Here is a 22,954-nt window from a genome sequence, read left to right as displayed (position 1 = left end):
CAACATGAGCAGGTTTCACAACACAAGTCTTCAGCACGGCGTCCGTGACTTGACGCGGGCGGTTCTATCGTCGCCGTGACCTTCCTGCCGCCGTGAGAAGGTTCTAGTAAGACGCGGCGCTGCCCGAGAGGGCCCGGCTGTCTGGCCCGGCAGACTTGCGCGGTATGTCAGCAATGAGGAAAATGACAGGGATCCGCGTGTTGGTAGCCGAGGTCTTTCACCGTTTCGCTGCCGAGGCAGGTTCCCGCACGCCGCCGGCGTCTCGGATCCCCGCCCAGCCCTCGCCGCCGTCGCTCGAGGCCTCGCTCCAAACAGGAGACGGGAACGGCGCGTCAGCAGCCGCGGGGTAAGGAGCCCGTGAGCGGAGAGGTAACGAATTAAAGGGAAGTTCCGTTTTTATTTCACGACCCGGGTCCGGGTTTTGTGGCGTTTGCCGTCACACACGTCTCGGTGTGCTTTGGGTGGACAGAGACTCCCTTTGCATCTGGACAACATGGAAAGGAGATGTGTTTTCCCAGCACGGGGCTCGCCGGTTCGAATCCCCTCGTTACTCGCGCCTTGGTCGGGCGTCCCTGCAGACACAATTGGCCGTGTCTGCAGGTGCCACTAGCGCCACCTCTGGTTGTTCAGGGTGCTTGTTCTGGGGGGGGGGGAGGGTAGCGTGATCCTCCCACGCGCTACCTCCCCCCTGGTGAAACTCCTCACTGTCAGGTGAAAAGAAGCGCCTGGCGACTCCACGTGTATGGGAGGAGGCATGTGGTAGTCTGCAGCCCTCCCCGGATCGGCGGAGGGGGGTGGAGCAGCAGCCGGGGCGGCTCGGAAGAGTGGGGTAATTGGGGAAAGGGGGGGGGTCCAAAAAAGAAACAGTTTCCCCAAAACACGTAAACACGGTGTAATGAAGCGTCAGTCTCTGCAGCGCCACCTGTCTTTTGGCGGGCGTAGTAACGTGGATGGGGGGGACGTGGTGTCCACAGAGAACCCTCCCCCGCGTCAGGCTGTGTAAGAGCTTATGAAGGCCGGCAGGACTGCAGATCTCCTGCAGATGTTCGGATCGTTGTCTGTCCACTCGTCTGCCTGTCTCTGTGGTTTGTTTTGTTTTTTTTGTTCTGTATTTCCAGCTAGGTGTCTCTCTTTCTGTCCGTCTGATCCTCTCTGTCTCTACTTTCTGTCTCACTGTCTTTATTATCACTCTGCTTGTCCCTTTCTGTTTGTCAGCCAGTCTCTTTCTTCGTGCGGCCAGGCTCTTCCCTTTTCCTTTTTATCCCCCTCTCTACTGTCTGTCCCCTCATCATTCTCTCTACTATCTGTCCCCTCATCCCTCTCGCTGCTATCTGTCCCCTCATCCCCTCTCTCTACTATCGTCCCCTCATCCCTCTCTCTGCTATCTGTCCCCTCATCATTCTCTCTACTATCGTCCCCTCATCCCTCTCGCTGCTATCTGTCCCCTCATCATTCTCTCTACTATCTGTCCCCTCATCCCTCTCGCTGCTATCTGTCCCCTCATCCCCTCTCTCTACTATCGTCCCCTCATCCCTCTCTCTGCTATCTGTCCCCTCATCCCCTCTCTCTACTATCGTCCCCTCATCCCTCTCTCTGCTATCTGTCCCCTCATCCCCTCTCTCTACTATCGTCCCCTCATCCCTCTCTCTACTATCGTCCCCTCATCCCTCTCGCTGCTATCTGTCCCCTCATCCCCTCTCTACTGTCTGTCCCCTCATCCCTCTCGCTGCTATCTGTCCCCTCATCCCCTCTCTCTACTATCGTCCCCTCATCCCTCTCTCTACTATCTGCCCCCTCATCCCTCTCTACTGTCTGTCCCCTCATCCCTCTCGCTGCTATCTGTCCCCTCATCCCCTCTCTCTACTATCGTCCCCTCATCCCTGTCTCTACTATCTGTTCTCTCATCCCTCTCTACTATCTATCCCCTCATCCCTCTCTCTACTATCTGTCCCCTCATCCCTCTCTACTATCTGTCCCCTCATCCCTCTCTCTACTATCTGTCCCCTCATCCCTCTCTACTATCTGTCCCCTCATCCCTCTCTACTATCTGTCCCCTCATTCCTCTCTCTACTATCTGTCCCCTCATCCCTCTCTACTATCTGTCCCCTCATTCCTCTCTACTATCTGTCCCCTCATCCCTCTCTCTACTATCTGTCCCCTCATCCCTCTCTACTATCTGTCCCCTCATCCCTCTCTACTATCTGTCCCCTCATTCCTCTCTCTACTGTCTGTCCCCTCATCCCTCTCTACTATCTCTCCCCTCATCCCTCTCTACTATCTGTCCCCTCATTCCTCTCTTTACTATCTGTCCCCTCATCCCTCTCTACTATCTGTCCCCTCATTCCTCTCTACTATCTGTCCCCTCATCCCTCTCTCTACTATCTGTCCCCTCATCCCTCTCTCTACTGTCTGTCCCCTCATCCCTCTCTACTATCTGTCCCCTCATCCCTCTCTACTATCTGTCCCCTCATCCCTCTCTACTATCTGTCCCCTCATTCCTCTCTCTACTGTCTGTCCCCTCATCCCTCTCTACTATCTCTCCCCTCATCCCTCTCTACTATCTGTCCCCTCATTCCTCTCTCTACTGTCTGTCCCCTCATTCCTCTCTTTACTATCTGTCCCCTCATCCCTCTCTACTATCTCTCCCCTCATCCCTCTCTACTATCTGTCCCCTCATTCCTCTCTTTACTATCTGTCCCCTCATCCCTCTCTACTATCCATCCCCTGACCCCTCTCTACTATCTCCCCCCTCATCCCTCTCTACTATCTGTCCCCTCATCCCTCTCTCTACTGTCTGTCCCCTCATCCCCTCTCTCTACTGTCTGTCCCCTCATCCCTCTCTCTACTGTCTGTCCCCTCATCCCTCTCTCTACTGTCTGTCCCCTCATCCCTCTCTCTACTGTCTGTCCCCTCATCCCCTCTCTCTACTATCTGTCCTCTCATCTCTCTCTCTACTGTCTGTCCTCTCATCTCTCTCTCTACTGTCTGTCCCCTCATCCCTCTCTACTATCTGTCCCCTCATCCCTCTCTCTCTCTGTCGTCCTGCAATGGCTGTGCTGTTTTAATATTTTATCTTCTCTGTGTGCAGGTTCAGACAGTTATGGGGCTAAAGTGTGTGTGTGTGTGTGTGTGTGTGTGTGTGTGTGTGTGTGTGTGTGTGTGTGTGTGTGTGTGTGTGTGTGCGTGCCTTTTGGCGGGACTCGCCGTATAAATGCACCGTGATGGTAGAGGTGATGTACGACACAGTACGTGACTGCTTTGATAAAGAGTCTACATCCTGCTGCAAGGGCACAGCCCAGCCTACTGTAGACTGCCTGCCGTGTGTGTGTGTGTGTGTGTGTGTGTGCGTGTGTGTGCGTGCGTGTGTGTGTGTGTGCGTGTGTGTGCGTGTATTTGTGCGATCAGTAAAATAGCAATGAATTCGCTATGCCAAGTTATCTTTCGCCCTTCACAGCTACATTGAAGGAGCCATTGCTGTGATGTGTGTGTGTGTGTGTGTGTGTGTGCGTGTATGTGTGTGTATCTATCTGTTTGCATATGTGCGCCCATGTGGGCCTTGGAGTCAGTGTGTGTGTAGGTGTGTATCGTGTGTGTCAGTTGTGCCAACGCTTTGTTTTGTGTGCTGGATTCCCCCCCCCCCCAATCCTGTACTCCACAGTTGCCATGGCAACGCATCAAGAGGCTCTACCATGTGTCTTAGCCTGTGACTGCAATTTATCACAGCACACAAGCGTGGCCTTTGTGTACGTGTGTTTTATGTGTGCGCGTTTCTGTTTTATGCGTGTGTGTGTGTGTGTGTGTGTGTTTTGTGTTTGTGTGTTTTGTTTTGCCATTTTGATCATGAGCCCTATTTTTAACCCGAGTCGCGCTAATAACATTAGCTGATCTCTCCGCTCTGTCGCTCTCTCTCAGACACACACACACACACACACACACACACACACACACACACACACACACACACACACACACACACACACACACACACACACAGGGCCATTTTGTGTGTTAGCGTCAGCCTGAACTACAAATGTGCCGCTCCATAGTCCACTGAGTCACCACAACCAGCTAATGTTGACAGTTTTAAAAGGCTGCCTTGGTGCCGCCTGATGGGGGGCGTGGCTGTTGCGGGTGAGACGTGGAAAAGCCGTACCTCTGCAGGGTTCTGCAGCGGAGTAAACCTGCAGGAGCATGTCAGAGAGGACGGGACGGGACGGTGAAATGTGCGTTGAGACGCCGAGGCGTAGGTGGAGTCTTCAGCTTGAAAAGACGCCGCGGCGACTGTCCACCTGCAGGTCAGACCAGGAGTGGTTAAACTAACTGGGATGTGACGCAGGAGACGGGTTATAACAATTATAGAGACACATGTCCACACAGCTCAGTCAAGACAACTCATGTGGTATTTGGAGACACGGGCAGGGCAGTGATTCAGTGTCTTCATGTGTTGTGTGTCAGTGGTGTTGTGATGTACGGGTGTGGTGACACGCGAGTTTGTGGTCAGAATTAATGATAATGAGAATCGGTTATGGGAAATGCAACACCAAATGAGTTATGAGTCCATCCATCATCCAAACCGCTTATCCCAGCTGGGGGTCGCGGGGATGCTGGGGCCTATCGCAGCAGTCAATGGGCGGCAGGCGGGGAGACCCCCTGGACAGGCCGCCAGCCCTTCACAGGGCCGGACAATTTAGTAATGCCGATCCACCTGACCTACATGTCTTCGGACTGTGGGAGGAAACCGGAGCACCCGGAGGAAACCCACGCAGACACGGGGGAGAACAGGCAAACTCCACACAGAGGAGGGGTGACCCCGCCCCCAAGTTTGGACAACCTCAGGGTTCGAACCCAGGACCGTCTTGCTGTGAGGCGACCACGCTAGCCGCTGTGCCGCCACGTACCATAAGGGGTGTTTATCTAGAATGAGAAGTGGAGCCGCTCTGGTGGCCGAGCGGAATAAACCGCCGTTCTTGCAGTCCGCTCGTCACGTGGCTGGGAGGTTCGTATCCCAGACTCGCCGTAACCGGTCACGGCCAGAGCGTCCACGGGGTAAGGCGTTCATTAGGCCACCCTTACCCGAGGGATAGTGGGTGTAGATCGGTGTAGTGTTCGGGGACTCGTCGTTCTCCAGCGACCCCTCTGGCCCATCCGGGCGCCTGCAGCCAAGCAACCGAAAGCGTCCTCCCTACGCCTCCTTCACGGCCTGAAGGTGGTGCAATCCATGCGAGGAGGCTTCAGCGTGTAAAGTAGGGAGAGCAGCCGACACGAGTGTGAAGGAAGCTGGTGTTACGCCTATCTCCTTCCTGTGGAAACGTGAGCCGGGGGAGTTATTCCACAAGAGTTCCGGCCCGGACGCCATTGGGTTAATCGGGTGGGATAAGGGGGAAAACTAGAAATAAATTTAAGAGAAAAAAAGAATGAGAAGTATGTTATGAGTTATGAATGTTATTTGAAAACTAGTTTTGCTCTATTCTACATTCCCAGACAGGGTCAGCAGGCTGAACCTCAGGCGGATTTTTAAACATGGTGGTGGAGCGGACCCTTTATTCGCCACAGCCGGTCGTTCGTTGTGACGTTCATCATGTATAATTACGTTACGAGACTTCTTGTTTTGACTTGCTCGCTTTGAGAGCTCAGTGCGTAGCCGTGGTAACGCGGCGGCGTCACGAGTGATTTGGTTTTCGGTGTTTTGTTGTGAGCAGCGCCATTGCGTTAGGTTCTTGGTTAGTGCAGAGATAAATGACACACCAGTTGGTGCGATGAATGTCATCCGTCATCCAAACAGCTGATCCTGCTCAGGGTCACGGGGATGCTGGAGCCTATCCCAGCTGTCACCGGGCGGCGGGCGGGGAGACACCCTGGACAGGCCGCCAGGCCGTCACAGGACCAAATGGGATGAATATCAATATCCTGGAAAACTCGCTATGATTGTGATGATTTTTGTGGAATATTAGTGTGTGACTGTTCTGTCTCCCTGTACACCTGATAAATGACCTCAAGTGATGAACACATCTCTCTCTCTCTCTCTCTCTCTCTCTCTCTCTCTCTCTCTCTCTCTCTCTCTCTCTCTCTCTCTCTCTCTCTCTCTCTCTCTCTCTCCTCTCTCTCTCTCTCTCTCTCTCTCTCTCTCCTCTCTCTCTCTCTCTCTCTCTCTCTCTCTCTCTCTCTCTCTCTCTCTCTCTCTCTCTCTCTTTCCCTCCCGCTCTCCCAGGCCTGACACCCAGCAGAAAGCTCCGGCGTGTGCTCCTCCTCCCCCACCGCCTCCCCCACCCCCCCCTGAGCCGGCAGGGCCCCCCGGAGCCGGAGGAGGAGATCCTGGGCTCCGACGATGAGGAGCAGGAGGACCCCGCGGACTACTGCAAAGGTCAGCTGCACACACACACAACACACATATAAACGAACACATATACTCGCACACAAAGACACACATAAACAAAGAGCATCTGGGTGGCATAGCAGTCTATTCTGTTGCCTACCAACACGGGAATCGCCGGTTCGAATCCCCGTGTTGCCTCCGGCTTGGTCGGGCCGTCTCTACAGACACAATTGGCCGTGTCTGCGGGTGGGAAGCCGGATGTGGGTATGTGTCCTGTTCGCTGCACTAGCGCCTCCTCTGGTCGGTCGGGGCGCCTGTTCGGGGGGGAGGGGGGAATAGCGTGATCCTCCCACGCACTACACCCCCTCTGGCGAAACTCCTCACTGTCAGGTGAAAAGAAGCGGCTGGTGACTGCACATGTATGGGAGGAGACATGTGGTAGTCTGCAGCCCTCCCCGGATCGGCAGAGGGGGCGGAGCAGAGACTGGGGTGGCTCAGAAGAGTGGGGTAATTGGCCAGATACAATTGGGGAGAAAAGGGGGGGACAATTTAAAAAAAAGGACACATAAACAGACAAGCATACACACACACGCATACATTAACAGACAGACACACACACATGCAAAACCTCTCACACAGCCACATGCACAGCCTCACACAAACACACCTGCTGAATTCATCTGTTCCGGCCAATTACTTCTGCTTTCCAACTTGGTTGAACAGAACAGGGCAATGACTCCAACTCTCTCTCTCTCTCTCTCTCTCTCTCTCTCTCTCTCCTCTCTCTCTCTCTCTCTCTCTCTCTCTCTCTCTCTCTCTCTCTCTCTCTCTCTCTCTCTCTCTCTCTCTCTCTCTCTCTCTCTCTCTCTCTCTCTCTCTCTCTCTTTCTACTCCCCCTCTCTCTTTCTACCCCCCCCTTTCTCTCTCTCTCTCTATCGCTCCTTCTTCCTCTGTTGGCATTGTTCACATGAATGTTTCCCTGACAATATTGTCAGTGTGTCAAAATCCAAGTGGAAATTATCAAGAAAAGGGAAGGAAGGAAGGTTCATTAACACACACACACACACACACACACTTTTCTCTCCTCCTTTCCCTCACTAGTTTCTCTCCCTCGTTCTATTTTCTCCAGTACACTTAAGCTCTGGCACAAGATCTGGTTTCCTCCTCCTCTTCCTCACTGCCTCCCCTCTCTCTTACTCTCTCTCTCTCTATCTATCTATCTGCCTCTCTCTAATGGAGTCTGCAGCAGTGTGACAGGCTCTGCAGTTGGCAGCAGTGGTTCAAGGTTGTTTGGTGGTTGACATGAAGGAGTGGCCTTTTCATTCTCTCTGCAGTGGCACAGAGTACTAAAGACACGGGTTGTACCACTTCAGAAGAACCAAAGCTGCAGGGTGTCGTTTTAAACTACCCCTATAAGACAAAACAACCCCCCCCCCCCCAGAAAAACCAAACTAAAGCTGAATACACTTAAACAAACCAAAAGATGCGCTGAAGTGGTTGTGCTTAATGTCTTCACTCTTCGCCGTAAGGCGGCACGGTGGCAAGAAGGTGCTGGGTTGAGCGCCAGGCCGTCCCAGGTCCCTTCTGTGTGGAGTTTGCATGTTTTCCCCGTGTCCGCGTGGGTTTCCTCCGGGTGCTCCGCTTTCCTCCCACCATCAAAAAGACATGCATGTTAGGGTTAATACTCCTGCCTGTGCCCCTGAGCAAGGCAATGGAAAGAAGAGCTGGAGTTGGTCCCCGAGTGCTGCAGCTGCCCGCTGCTCCTGTACAATAAGGATGGGTTATAAGCACAATAGTTTGTTTTCGTACTACAAATCCCACAATTCTGGTCAACATGGGCTTGATCCTGAACGCACACAAAGCGTTCGCATGCAGGTATCAACGTCCAAAGGGTTGCCGATTCCCGTGTACCACCGGAAAAATAATCCAGCAATACCAATGGTGTCATCCAACACAGGAATATTAAGTGACATAGAAACCATATCAAACATTCAATTGTGTGTCCAATCTTTGCTTGAAAAGCTTTAAATTAAATAACCACTTTAAAGACGTGATAAGCTACTTATGTCCTGGCTGCATCATGCTATAGTTTTGTGCTACGTGTAGCACACATTTAGGGCGCTTTCACACCTGTAGTTCGTTTGTTTTGTTGTTCTGAACGGGTTTGTTGTGTTCCACCGTCAGCATTTTTAGAGCACACTTAGCTTGTAAACAAACGTGGGGGTGTCTAGATCAGTGGTTCTCCACCTTTTTGGGGTCCTGGACCCCCTGCGTATTTTTGATCTACCCTGAGGACCCCTCCACCTGATCTTGGGGGAGGGGGGTTGCAATTTGTAGAAACAGTAGAAACTGCATTTTAAATTGCATTACAGCATTTATTCACTCTTTGGGGCAAAAATAAGAGCTTTCAGTTGTAACTTAGATATAGTTAACAAAACAGAATTCTTATGCAGTAACTTTCAGATATATGTAACAAAACAGAATATGTATTCAGTAACTTTCAGATATATGTAACAAAACAGAATATGTATTCAGTAACTTTCAGATATATGTAACAAAACAGAATATGTATTCAGTAACTTTCAGATATATGTAACAACAGACTTTTTATGCAGTAACTTTTAACAATACAAACGGGAGCGAGATCTCTTATTAAAATACAATAAATTACACTTGTGAAACAGATGTAATTAGAGAAAAAAGTCCTGTTACCCTTTATAGTTTAGGTAGATAAAGGTCTCGGTCACATTTGAGTAAAATAATCCTATTCCTATAAATGTCATAGGATCTTTTTTTTAAAGATATTTTATTTTCACGGACCCCTTGCAATTACACCACGGACCACTATGGGTCCGCGGACCCCCGGTTGAGAAACACTGGTCTAGATGGTAATCCTAGAAAGGTGAATTTGCGAAACTCGCATGCTAATTTCACCTCAACCTAACCCAACCTGACCCGACTTAACCCAGCGCTTACCTTAACCGAACCTTAACCGATAGCTAACCTTAACCTAACCAATGGCTAACCCACAACCTAATCTAGACCTCAACCTGCCCTAACCTTAACCTCACGCTTACTTTATTTTAACCCTCCGTTGTCTGCCATTGTCAAGCCAAGTGCACATGTGCAAGTGTGCGAGAGTTTTGCAAATCTAGGGCTACTATCTAGACAGGACCCACGCTCAAGATGGAGATGGACATGGAGCCCTTAAGATCAAGGTGTTTAGAAGTTACCTCTGTGTGGTACCGTTCTTGTTTGCAGTGGTGATCGGCAGTTTGATGGATGAGATCAGGCAGGAGTCTCCGTAGGCTATGATGTTCGCGGATGACATTGTGATCTGTAGCGAGAGTAGGGAGCAGGGTCAGGAGAGCCTGGAGAGGTGGAGGTATGCACTGGAGTGAAGAGGAATGGGAGTCAATAGGAGCAAGACGGAATACCTACGCGTGAATGAGAGGGAGGACAGCAGAATGGTGAGGATGCAAGGAGTAGAGGTGACGAAGGCCTATGAGTTTAAATACTTAGGGGCAACTGTTCAAAGTAATGGGGAGTGCAGAAGAGAGGTGAAGGAGAGAGTGCAGGCAGGGTGGAGTGGGTGGAGAAGAGTGTCAGCAGTGATTTGTGACAGAAGGGTACCAGCAAGAGTTAAGGGGAAGGTTTACAAGATGGTAGTGAGACCAGCTATGTTGTATGGTTTGGAGACAGTGGCACTGATGAAAAGACAGGAGGAGGAGCTGGAGGTGGAGGAGATGAAGATGATAAGATTTTCATTGGGAGTGACGAAGAAGGACAGGATTAGGAAGGAGTATATTAGAGGGACAGCTCAGGTTGGACGGTTTGGAGACAAAGCAAGAGAGGCAAGATGGAGATGGTTTGGACATGTGTGGAGGAGAGATGCTGGGTATACTGGGAGAAGGATGCTGAATATGGAGCTGCCAGGGAAGAGGAGAAGAGGAAGGCCAAGGAGGAGGTTTATGGATGTGGTGAGGGAGGACATGCAGGTGGCTGGTGTGACAGAGGAAGATGCAGAGGGCAGGAAGGGATGGAAACGGATGATCCGCTGTGGCGCCTCCTAACGGGAGCAGTTGGAAGTTGTAGTTGTAGTGGTGGTAGTAGTAGTAGTAGTAGTAGTAGTAGTAGTAGTAGAGAAGTGTCTGTTTGGGTGTAATCCCCCCTCCAACCACAATGTGGGTTGCAAAGGCAGAGTGGCGCTGCTCGTCCGGTTGTCACTGCCAGATTCCTTCCATTTCTCTTAGATTCATTATTGTTGTTATATTAATGCTTAACCATTCTCAGGGTGTTTGTCTTAACTGTTGTGCACTGAAAATGCGCAAAATGAAATCGCACTCCCCACCCTAAAAAAATAAACCCCTTCAAATTACTCAAATGACGTATTTTCCCTTCTCTGAAATTAAAATCTTAACGTCTGGGAGCACAAAGTTCCCTCCCAGCTGACGAGTTCTGTCAGTGGGTTTTACTTTTTCTTTATTGGGCCTGTTTTTTAAAAGTGAAATGAAAGAGTTGACTGAGGTGGTGATGAATAAAATACAATGGAAAATGTTCCCCCGGTCAACATGGAGGGACGAAGGTTGCGGTCTCTCTGTTTATTTATCATAGTCAGCTTCAGGTTAGAGTAATTACAATATGAATTTGAATTTAAAAGGTGGCAGTTGGAATCAGATCAGATGGGACGACATTGTTGAGCCCTTTTTTTCCTTCCCCTTTTTCTCCCCAATTGTATTTTTTTGGCCAATCACCCCACTCTTCCGAGCCGACCCGGTCGCTGCTCCACCCCCTCTGCTGATCCGGGGGGGCTGTAGACTACCACATGCCTCCTCCCATACATGTGGAGTCCCCAGCCGCTTCTTTTCACCTGACAGTGAGGAGTTTCGCCAGGGGGCTGTAGCGCGCGGGAGGATCACGCTACTCCCCACAGTTCCCCCTCCCCGCTGAACAAGCACCCCGACCGACCAGAGGAGGCGCTAGTGCAGCAACCAGGACGCATAGCCACATCCGGCTTCTCACCCGCAGAGTTGTGTTCACAGACCGGTTGTGTCTGTAGGGACGCCCGACCAAGCCGGAGGTAACACGGGGATTCGAACCAGCGATCCCCGTGTTGGTAGACCACAGAATAATCTTCACCTGTTTTTGACCGCCATGTGCCCGTGCAAATGTAATGCTTTCCTCCACAAATGCTCATTTTCAATCAGTCTCTTCTTCTTTTATCTTCTCACTAGTCTACCTCCCTCCTGTTCTTCATCACAAATGAACTGGCTCCCCGTGTGTCGTTGTGTCGGTATCACAAACAGTAATGAGTAATCTTGATCTTCCCCCTGTCGTACCCCCCTTGTTCTCTCCCCCCCCCTTCTCACAGGAGGGTACCATCCGGTAAAGATAGGGGACCTTTTCAACGGGAGATACCATGTGATCAGGAAGTTGGGTTGGGGCCACTTCTCCACCGTATGGCTGTGCTGGGACATACAGTGAGTCACACACACACACACACACACACACACACACACACACACACACACACACACACACACACACACACACACACCTGTGTAAAGGATCCAGTCTATTACCACAACAACGTTTGCAACCAAATCCTTTGCACTGACACCAAAAGACGTCCAGGTGCATTGTAATGAAGCCCGTCTCACTGTGCGCCCCCTGTGTGTGGGTGACAGTATCAACGCACTGGTGTCACCTTTCCTTTGCCCTCTCTCTCTCTCTCTCTCTCTCTCTCTCTCTCTCTCTCTCTCTCTCTCTCTGTCTCTCTCTCTCTCTCTCTCTCGCTCTCTGTCTCTCTCTCTCTCTGTCTCTCTCTCTCTCTCTCCCTCTCTCTCTTACTCTCTCTCGCTATCTCCTCTCTCTCTCTCTCTCTCTCTCTCTCTCTCTCTCTCTCTCTCTCTCTCTGTCTCTCTCTTACTCTCTCTCGCTATCTCCTCTCTCTTGCTCTCTCTTTCTCTCTCTTACTCAATTCAATTCAATACAATATGTGCTTTATTGGCATGACATACGTTTGTGTACATATTGCCAAAGCACGTAAAACAACAACACAACACAACAATGATTATAATAATAACAGCAACAACAACAATGATTATCATATCAAACAACAACAGTAGCAATAGGTGCCGTCACCCACTGACTCTCAGGTTTTGGCAGGAAAATATAAATCTTGCTGCTTTTTGTGTAGCGCCAAGTTTTGTGTGGTGCCTCCAGTGCAAACTAGGGGTAGCAGTAAAGGCGCTAACATCTAACTAGGTTCGGTGAGGGGTTTGCCTTGACTAACTCACGGGAGGAGCTGATGTGTAGTTGAACAGTTGACAATTTTTTTGCCTCACAACAGCAAAATATACACAACGCTGACTTTTACATAAAAGAATTGAAATAAAACTCAGTAGAGCTCTTTAAAGTAAATACAATCTTACTCTCTCTCTCTCTTACTCTCTTTCTCTTTCTACTCTCTCTCTCTCTGTCCCTGTCACACACACACACAAACAAATAAATACACAGCCGACCTACAGTCACACAATAATTTTCTCATATGGTCTTCTTATAAATAAAGTTGAATATTAGAGTAGCTATTACCAGACACCCTGGTAAGGCGTCCATAAGGAGTGGCTAATCCATGTGATAAGATAAGAATTGGTGAAAAGCTGTGATCTGTTCTCTGACACATACCAACAATGACCACATGCCATTATCGACATAGCCACTTATCATTTCATGAGTCAGTACAAAACTAAATAAGGGTGTTGTGTGCATGTGTGTGCCTGTTTGCCTGTGTGTGTGTGTTTCAGGGTAAAGAACTTTGTGGCGATGAAGGTGGTGAAGAGCGCCCAGCACTACACGGAGACGGCCCTGGATGAGATCAAGCTGCTACGATGTGTGAGACCCCTTTTACCAGTTTTACTGTCTCCGCACTTCAGTTCGTTAAAGACCCCCTCCGGTGAAAATGAAGTTTGAACCTTGTTAACATGCCCATGTGGTGTGAGGGTGTAATGTTACAAGACACATCAGCAGTCGACACCATGGCTGAACAGATCTGCTCCGAGACTGCAGTGTACCAAGAACAGTCTAAAAAAATCCCATAAATTCAGTGTCATCCAGGTAGCGTGGCGGTCTATTCCGTTGCCTACCAACACAGGGATCGCTGGTTCGAATGCCTGTGTAACCTCCGGCTTGGTCGGGCGTCCCTGCAGACACAGTTGGCTGTGGGTGGGAAGCCGGATGTGGGTATGTGTCCTGGTTGCTGCACTAGCACCTCCTCTGGTCAGTCGAGGTGCCTGTCAGGGGGGGACTGGGGGGTGTAGTTTGATCCTCCCACGTTCTGCGTCCCCCTGGTGAAACTCCTCACTGTCAGGTGAAAAGGAGCAGCTGGCGACTCCACATGTATCAGAGGAGGCATGTGGTAGTCTGCAGCCCTCCCCGGATCGGCAGAGGAGGTGGAGCAGAGACCGGGACAGCTCGGGAAGACTGGGGGGATTGGCCGGGTACAACTGGGGGAGAAAAAGGGGGGAAAATTGGGAAAAAAAATGTCAGACAGGTGGGGTTTCCTACGTCACAAACCTGAGGAACCAATCCCGTGAATGGACGGGGTGGTGGTTTACATATCCTCATTTATTACCACAGGATCTGAACATCAGAGAGAAACGGGTGCAGTTTATTTGGAAAACTCGTAACGTTCCAGCCAAACTCCCAGAGAAAACACAGGTTTGCAGAGGACATTTTCAAGAGCTCTGTTTAGAAAGTGTATCACAAAAACAGATGGGTTCTGCCACAAAACTTATATTGAAGTCCGACGCTGTGCCGTCCATTTATCCTGGAGACACAGCGAGTATGAGCCGACATTGGTCAACCAGTAGGTTTATTTTTCTTCTCTTTCTGCAGAGACTTTCTATGGTGTTTCTTCCTAGTGTGTCCTTCAAGGTAGATAACTTGCCAGAGCTGGTGGACCAAGATTTATCCCACATTAGCACGTTATTAACCGATGATAACGTAGTCAAGCCAAAGGCTCATGTTATCTATTACTTGTACGCAACTGTGGCGAGTCTGATTCCACGAGGGGGTTTGGACAGAGGGACGGAGGCAAATATCATCAGTCACAGATTTATTTATTATGTCACGTACATACAGACACGGAGAGCAGACAGAGTCATACACCGATCCATCTGGCATAAAGAGCTTCCCCAGTCTTTACCCCCTTCCTCCATTCCTCGGCTCCGATTCCTCGCAGTGACACCCAGGGGCAGCCCAGCCTGGCGCTGGGTGGCTGTCCGTGGCACATGCGTGCCGCGTGACCCTCGATCTCCCACCATCTTTCTCTCCATCTGCACCAGCCTGTTGTCTCCCTTGTTTGTCGCGGTCATCTGCTACATTCGCCTCCGCCCGGTGTGGCGGTACTGGTGAGGCTCCGCTCCGGCGGATCAACAGGGAGGATGAAGGCTCCACCATCACGCCAGCTCACCTCCTCCTCCCCACTGGCACCAACAAGCCACAGCGGCCCTGTCTTATTTGCTCTTCTCCTTCGTAATCGGTTTCCAGTTCCAACATATGTGCTTGAATTACTCCTATATTACCACTTGTAGTCGTGTAGCGTACAGTAGCGAGCTAAACCGAAAACAAGCAGAAGCTCCTGTTTGACGAGTCGATGGTGAGCAGGTACATGCACTGCAGGCGAGCAGTGGAGGGGCGGGGAGGATATTTGAATTGAGGGCGGGGATAATTTGCATATAGATTCTGGGTTTTTTTAACGAGGGAGAAGGGGTAGACATGATTTTCAGTATTTTAACAAGATAATTGAACTTATCTTGCAGAAAAAACATCAGACAATTTGTTATATCAAGCAGAGCGTTCAATTAGTTGGTTCATTGGTTAGTTTGTTAGATGATTAACTAGTTGGCTAAGTAGTTGCTGGTTAGTTAGGTGGTTGGTTGGCTAGTCAGTTATTTAGTTGATCAGTTCGTTAGTAAGTTGGTTGACTAATTAGTTGGTTAGTTTAGTTTATTAGTTCGTTAGTAAATTGGTTGGCTAGTTAGTTAGTCATTGTTGATTAGTTCGTTAGTAAATTGGTTGACTAGTTTGTTAGTTGGTTAGTTGATTAGTTCTTTAGTAAAATAGTTGACTAGTGAGTTGGTCAGTTAGTTATTTAGTTGACTAGTTTGTCAGTAAGTTGGTTGATTAGTTCATTAGTTAGTTGGCCAGTTAGTTATTTAGTTGATTAGTTCATTAGTAAGTTGGTCACCTGGTTGGTTAGTTGGAATCCAGTTAGTCAGCAAGTTTCCTAGGTCCTTTCTTCTTTCCAATTCTACCTCTCCCACCTTCCTTTTCTCACCTCTGGTTTTAATTTGTCAAATTTAGCCTTTATCTATAGCCTCCTCATCCCATCTTCCCTCCTTCCTTCCCTCCTTCCTTCCTTCCCTCCTTCCTTCCTTCCTTCCATCTTCTCTCTCTCCCTTCATCTCTTGCTTCCTTCCACATGTCCCTCCTTCACAAAGATGGGTTGGATGTTCCTCTTCCATGGCTGCCGAGAGAAGTCTTCGGCTTTCTTCACCGGCCTCTCTCTTTCATTCTCTGCATTGTCCTTCTCTTGTCGTCCTTCTGTCCTCAACCACTCTGTCCTTTCGTCCCTCAGGTGAGGGAGAGTGACCCCGGTGACCCCAACAAGGACATGGTGGTTCAGCTGATAGACGACTTCAAGATCTCTGGAGTCAATGGCATACGTATCCTCATCCGGGTGGTGTGTGTGCGTGCATGCGTGTGTGTGTGTGTGTGTGTGTGTGTGTGTGTTCACCCTGTAGGGGTCATCCTTAACCCCTGGTCCCAGATGTATGTATGGTGTTTGAGGTGCTGGGACATCACCTGCTCAAGTGGATCATAAAATCCAACTACCAAGGCCTGCCGCTTCCCTGTGTTAAGAGTATTATCAGACAGGTGAGAACACACACACACACACACACACACACACACACACACACACACACACACACACACACACACACAGAGTACTCTGCTTACAAACTTGAAACCAGTGCTATGTTATTTATTATTTAACACCATAGCTGTCAGCATCTGTGGCTTTGCATCTATCCATGCATAAGATATAAACAGAAAGATGAAAGATGAGATGATAAGAGAGGAATAAGAGAGACGGATAGTAACTGAGTGAATGGGAGAGGAAGATTAAAAATGGCCAGGAAATACAGTGGAAGAGCGACAGAGTGAGGAAGACACCAACACTGAGTGAGGGAGAGAGAAATAAGGGAGAAGTAAAGAAAAAAAGCATTAAATTAAATTAAACCATTAAATTGAATTCTCTTGTTGATTTCACACTATTATCGAGTACTTCTGACTTGCACAAACCCCGTGGCATTCGTCCATTTGTTGTAATTTACTATTTGCTACTGTCAACTGTCTGCACTTGCAGTCAGTTGAGACTGAAGAGGTCACGTGATCATTTCTCCCAGTAAACATCTCCAGATGAACTGATTCAACTTCCTGCGATTTCCTCACCGGGGTTATTGAGCGTGCATAAATCAGGAATCGGGAACAATGTATTTGTCATTTCATCTTATGTACTAGTACGTACACAAAAGAAACGAACTTCCGTTTTCCTCCAGCTCACGGCAGTGCAACACAGAAGACAAAAACATCACTACCAAAAACAGAGAACAACGCAAAAACAGCCAACAACACAGTCCACCCAGTGCAACACAGTCCAAAAATTCCACCGTCCAGAGAACGAACGCCAGCCAGGATGACTGCCGGTCTGCATGGGCTAGCGGTTAGCTTAGCCTGCCCCGCTTCCGCGTCCTGTCAGACCGCACTCGGTGTTTCCTTGTCAGGTGTAGCTCCAGGCAGGGCTGTGGTCCTTGGGCCCATCTGATGCAGCAGACCGGGCTCGCTCAGCCGATCCAACGCCAGCTCTCCAGCCAGACACCTTCGACACACCTCCCCGCCCTCCACACGACGACACAAACACACACGCAGACAAAAACACTGCACAGGCGATGCTAGGCGAGGCCGCCGCCAGACCGCCTGTGTTTCCTCTCGGGCGGGGCCATGGGCTAGCAGTTAGCTTAGCCTGCCCCGCTTGCCTCCTCCTTGAGCCCACAGGACGCAGCAGACCAAGCTCTCTCAGCTGATCCAGCGCCAGCTCTATGATGGCACAAACTTAGACGCAGACAGAGACATGGACAAAGACAGTGCATAATCGGCACTGGGTGAGGCCGCCGCAAACACGAGTCCACGCCGCCATCCTCCCACACTCATTCCCACACACATAAAGATGCTACTGTTAACTGTTTTCTGCCATTCTTGCCATTACTATTTCAATAACGGTTCTGAAGCTGAGGTGAATTGAACAGAATTGTGCGGTGCAACAATTTTCTAGCAGTGCAGGAAATGCTGTGTATATGCGTGTGTGCATGTGTGTGAGTGTACCATAATGAGGTGAGCTCTCTCTTAGATGTATTTATTTGACATGATCCATGGCACGGCTTGCTAATTGTTCATTCTCTATGTGTTTTGTGCATGTGCGGCTGGTGGTGTGTGTGTTTGTCTGCCTGTAGGTTTTGCAGGGTCTGGATTACCTCCACAAGAAGTGTAAGATCATCCACACGGATATCAAGCCAGAGAACATCCTGATGTGTGTGGACGACGCCTTCGTCCGGCGGATGGCTGTGGAGGCCACCGAGTGGCAGAAGGCTGGAGCCCCTCCTCCCTCAGGATCAGCAGGTAGACACACACACACACACACACATATACACAACACACAAACCAGACTGCTCACAGCGAAATAAGAAAATTACATACGATAGGGATTCCTGATCATGCTCGTGATCGGCGGCACGGTGGCGCAGTGGTTAGCGCTGTCGCCTCACAGCAAGAAGGCCCTTGGTTTGAACCCCGGGGTAGTCCAACCTTGGGGGTCGTCCCAGGTCATCGTCTGTGTGGAGTTTGCATGTTCTCCCCGTGTCTGCGGTGGGTTTTCTCCGGGTGCTCCGGTTTCCTCCCACCATCAAAAAGACATGCATGTTAGGGTTAGTACTCCTGTCTGCGCCCCTGAGCAAGGCATGGCAAGAAGAACTGGAGTTGGTCCCCGTGTCCTGCACAGCGGCTGCCCGCTGCTCCTAGCTACACAGTTAGGATGGGTTAAATGCAGAGCATTATTTCCCTACAGGGATCAATAGAGTATATCAAAATGAACAAAATAAAAATCCTCCTCCCAGCAGTGGGTCATATAGATAGAGGCGAAAGAGAGAGAGAGAATTATGGGTTACTATAAATGCCACACTTAATCAAATCTGCACTACAGTTTTCCTAAATTCAGTTTAATCAGACGGTTTAAATTGTAATGGAGACGGTGCCCTCTTGGTTTGGAATAGGACAATTGGAAACACTTAAGATGGCGGCTCTGGTCCGCGGTGGTGTAGCGGTCTAAGCATCGGCTTTGTGTCGATGCAGTTGCCCACTGGGGACTGGGGTTCGCGCCCCGGTCTCGTCAGATCCGACTATGGCCGGACTCGATGAAGCAGCAATCATTGGCAAACGCTGTCTTCGGGAGGGGGGCGGAGTCGGCTTGTGTTCGTCACGTGAATGCGTCTCTGTGTGTGTCGGAAGAAACAGTGGTTCGGCCTGGAGTCGCCTTGTCACGAAAGTGGGGAGGCGGTCTCCTTCGAGACTGCCGGCCGGAGAGATGCAGTTGGCGAATGCATGCAGTATGAGGGTGGGTGTTTGAATTAAAATAGGGATCGATTGGCCACTAAATTGGGAGAAAAAAGGGAAAAATCAGAAATAAATTTATTAAAAAAAAAAAAAGATGGCGGCTCTGACAACATAAGACCTTGTGAAGTCATGCTGTCAGCAGAACTGGCCAGTTGAAGCACATTTGTCTGCTTATCAGGAAGGAAATCCACCAATCACAGGTGCAGATTCACACAGCCACAGTTCTGTAATTTAACACTAATTTCAATGATTCCTGAGGTGGCGGATAATGCATGAGCACATCGGTGAAGTGGAAGAAAGGCAATTTTCTGGGAAAACAGCGTCCTTTGGATCAAACTCCATGTTACGTACAATTTAACAGTGTTGCTAAATACTACTACTACTGCTACTTTCGGCTGCTCCCGTTAGGGGGCGTCACAGCGGATCATCCATTCCCATCTCTTCCTGTCCTCTACATCTTCCTCTGTCACACCAGCCACCTGCATGTCCTCCCTCACCACATCCATAAACCTCCTCTTTGGCGTTCCTCTTCTCCTCTTCCCGGGCAGCTCCATATTCAGCATCCTTCTCCCAATATACCCAGCATCTCTCCTCCACACATGTCCAAGCCATCTCAATCTTGCCTCACTTACTTTGTCTCCAAACCGCCCAACCTGAGCTGTCTCTCTAATATACTCGTTCCCTAATCCTGTACTTCTTCATTGGGAGTAGCAAACCCAGCCACTGAGGGTGCACAAGCCAGTGCATTCTTAGTGCCGGTCCCAAGCCCAGATAAATGGGGGGGTTGCATCAGGGAGGGCGTCTGGCGTAAAATCTTTGCCAAATCAAATATGCGGATCATAAATAACAGTTTTCCTAAATAGGAATTGCAAATCATATGTATCTCAGAACTTGATATGTAGATGACTCCCCATTGTAAAAGATTGAGGTCTAGTCTTGCTGGTCAAGAACTTACTGCACAGCAGTGTTTCCAAGATGGTACCCGACTGAAGCGGCTTCTCTTAGAGAGGCTTTGATTTGATTTGCAGCCGAGTTGAATTCTACAAAATTGAAATTGCAGACTGCATTCGCACGTTGGTTTAACACTGTGTGTGATTCCTGGTCCTACTGTGTGGCATGTCCTCCAGGGGCTACAATTTCCTCCACCGGTCTAAAAACATTCAGGATAGACCCACCGGAGATGCTGAACTGTCCCTATGTATCAGTGAAAGTGTGTCCATGTGTGTGCTGTGATGGACTGACACCCTGTCTGGGATATCTTTCAATTTTTGTGCCCGCTGCCTGTTTCTAGCACCACCACCCTTGAAGTGAGGCCAAAACTGACACAAATATTTTCCGACATCACTTAATACTTCAATCAATATACATTTTGAACACTCTCTTTTTTTCAACGAAAAATATACACTCACTGAGCACTTTGTTAGGAACACTATATTAATACTAGGTAGGGCCTCCCTTTGCTCTCAAAACAGCCTCAGTTCTTTGTGGCATGGATTCCACAAGAGGTTGGAAACATTCCTTTGAGATCTTGTCCATATTGACATGATTGCATCGGGCAATTTCTGCAGATTTGTCAGCTGCACATGCATGCTGTTGGCGGCACCTCACAGCAAGAAGGTCTTGGGTTCGAACCCTGGGGTTGTCCAACCTTGGGGGTCATCTCAGGTCATCCTCTGTGTGGAGTTTGCATGTTCTCCCCATGTCTGCGTGGGTTTCCTCCCACAGTCCAAAGACATGTAGGTCAAGTGAACCGGCCGTAGTAAATTGTCCCTAGGTGTGAATGTGTCTGCCCTGCGATGGACTAGTGACCTGTCCAGGGTGTTTCTCTGCCTTCTGCCCACTGAATGCTGAGATAGGCTCCAGCGTCCCACAACCCTAATTAGGATAAGCAGCTTAGAAAATGGATGGATGGATGGACATCCATACTGTGAATCTCCCATTCCACCACATCCCAAAGGTGTTCCATTGGATCAGGGCCGGTAACAGGGAAGGCCACTGAAGAACATTGAACTCATTGTCGTGTTCATGAAACCAGTTTGAGGCGACTTGTGCTTTGTGACATGGTGCATTATCATGCTGGAAGAAGCCATTAGAAAATGGGTAAATTGTGGCCATGAAGGGGTGTACATGGTTGGCAATGATACTCAGGCTGTGGCATTCAAACGATGGTTGATTGGTATTAGCTTTGGCCCAGAGTGTGCCAAGAAAACATTCCCTACTCAATTACACCACCGCCACCAGAATGGACTGTTGACGCAATGCAGGTCGGGTTCATGCTGTTGGTGCCAAATTCTGACCTTACCTCAAGGTGTGCCTCAGCAGAAATCGAGATTCATCAGACCAGGCTACGTTTTTCCAGTCTTCAGCTGTCCAGTTTTAGTGAGCCTGTGCCCACTGCAGCCTCAGCTTTCTGTTCTTGGCTGACAGAAGTGGAACCCGACGTGGTCTTCTGCTGTTGTAGCCCGTCTGCCTCAAGGTTCGACGTGTTGTGCATTCTGAGATGCTTTTCTGGTCACCACAGTTGTACAGAGTGGCTGTGTGACTTACTGTAGCCTCTCTGTCAGCTCGAACCAGTCCGGCCATTCTGTGTTGACTTCACTCATTAACGAGGCATTCTATCTGCAGAACTGCCTCTCACTAGATTTTTATTTGTTTTTCCACACCATTTTGCATAAACAATCACGCCACGGTCAAAATCACTGAGATCACATTTTTTTTCCGTTGTTATGATTGATGTGAACATTACCAAAAGCTTATGATCTGTATCGGCGTGATTTTATGCAATGCACTGCTGCCACGCGATTGGCTGATTAGATAATTGCATGAATAAGAAGGTGTACAGGTGTTCCTAATAAAGTGCTCAGTGGGTGTATATATATGCAAGTGTAAAAGGTAGAATTCAGTTTTTCTATTTCTCTCTCTTTGAAACAGCTCCTCCTAGTTCAGCTTCTTTCAGCTGATCTTTCCTTTGGTATGAATGATGTCATCACACACTCATGTACATACAGCCAATCAGATCAAATCATCAGCCGATGAAACCCCGCCCACCCTCACCACCAACCCTGGCTGTACCTGTCGCTCAAAGGTCAGTCATGAATATTAATGAGGACCAGACCACTCCCTCACAGTTCACGAGACCACTCAGAACAGTTATGGATAAAGGGAGAAAAAAATACAACGTAAGTCATTTACAAATGAGTAATTGTTGCTTAATATTTTATTATGACATCCTCAAGGTTTTTAGACATGAAAAGTCAAATCTGATTACTGATTTCGGGCGCCGGGTTGGAGTCACAATTTAACAAAAAAACAAAGGGTATAAAATGTGAATTGTAGTGATCAAAGCCGCCACGGCCTTGACAGTAGAGACAGTAGCGGCCCCAAGGCTGATCTTACATGACGGAGAAACAGTAGACGAAGAACTGAGAGCTGGGGAGGAAAGTCTGCCATTGTTTAAGGGTATTACATAGTTTAATAGCGCTTGTTCCTTTGTCTTGCGTCTTTATAAAGTTTCTTCCAGCAGGGAATGTCATCCCCTGAAAAGACGGTCTCCGTAGCGTAAACTCTCCATGAACCCGGTCCTCTCCATGAATCCTTCACATGAGCTGTCAGGCGTTTGCATCAGCCAATGAAACATTCTCTTTGAGCTTTTGGGCAGCCAGTTATCTTAGCTTTCATTTCCGAATGAATATGAATACGTATGTAAGCGTTTGCTGTAACGACAGGACACTGAGAGGTACGGTGGAACCTGTCTGCTGTCGGCTGAGGAACCCAGAATGAAATCCCTTTAATGTTTTACCTGCCTCCACATGACGAACTCGAGAGTGTGAGCTGAAAAAAAATACTTGTGCTTTTCTACCAGATGTTTATCAAAGACTTGACATCTAAGCCTGAGGAAAATCCTTCATT

At 49.1% G+C, this 22,954-nt stretch overlaps 1 protein-coding gene across 1 annotated transcript in view; it reads left to right on the top strand.

Annotated features, from left to right (window-relative positions):
- LOC130113645 (SRSF protein kinase 2-like) overlaps positions 1–22,954 on the top strand; it is a 141,260-nt gene that overhangs the window by 90,989 nt on the left and 27,317 nt on the right. Inside the window, 7 exon segments of the mRNA XM_056281206.1 lie at positions 6,209–6,287; positions 6,289–6,361; positions 11,685–11,793; positions 13,120–13,207; positions 15,954–16,041; positions 16,146–16,252; positions 17,890–18,055. Coding sequence (XP_056137181.1) covers positions 6,209–6,287; positions 6,289–6,361; positions 11,685–11,793; positions 13,120–13,207; positions 15,954–16,041; positions 16,146–16,252; positions 17,890–18,055 — 710 coding nt within the window.

Source organism: Lampris incognitus, chromosome 6 (assembly GCF_029633865.1).
Source record: "Lampris incognitus isolate fLamInc1 chromosome 6, fLamInc1.hap2, whole genome shotgun sequence".
NCBI classification, from domain to species: Eukaryota; Metazoa; Chordata; class Actinopteri; order Lampriformes; family Lampridae; genus Lampris; species Lampris incognitus.
Note: the sequence above shows the minus strand (reverse complement) of the source record. Positions and strands in the feature narration are given on the sequence as shown.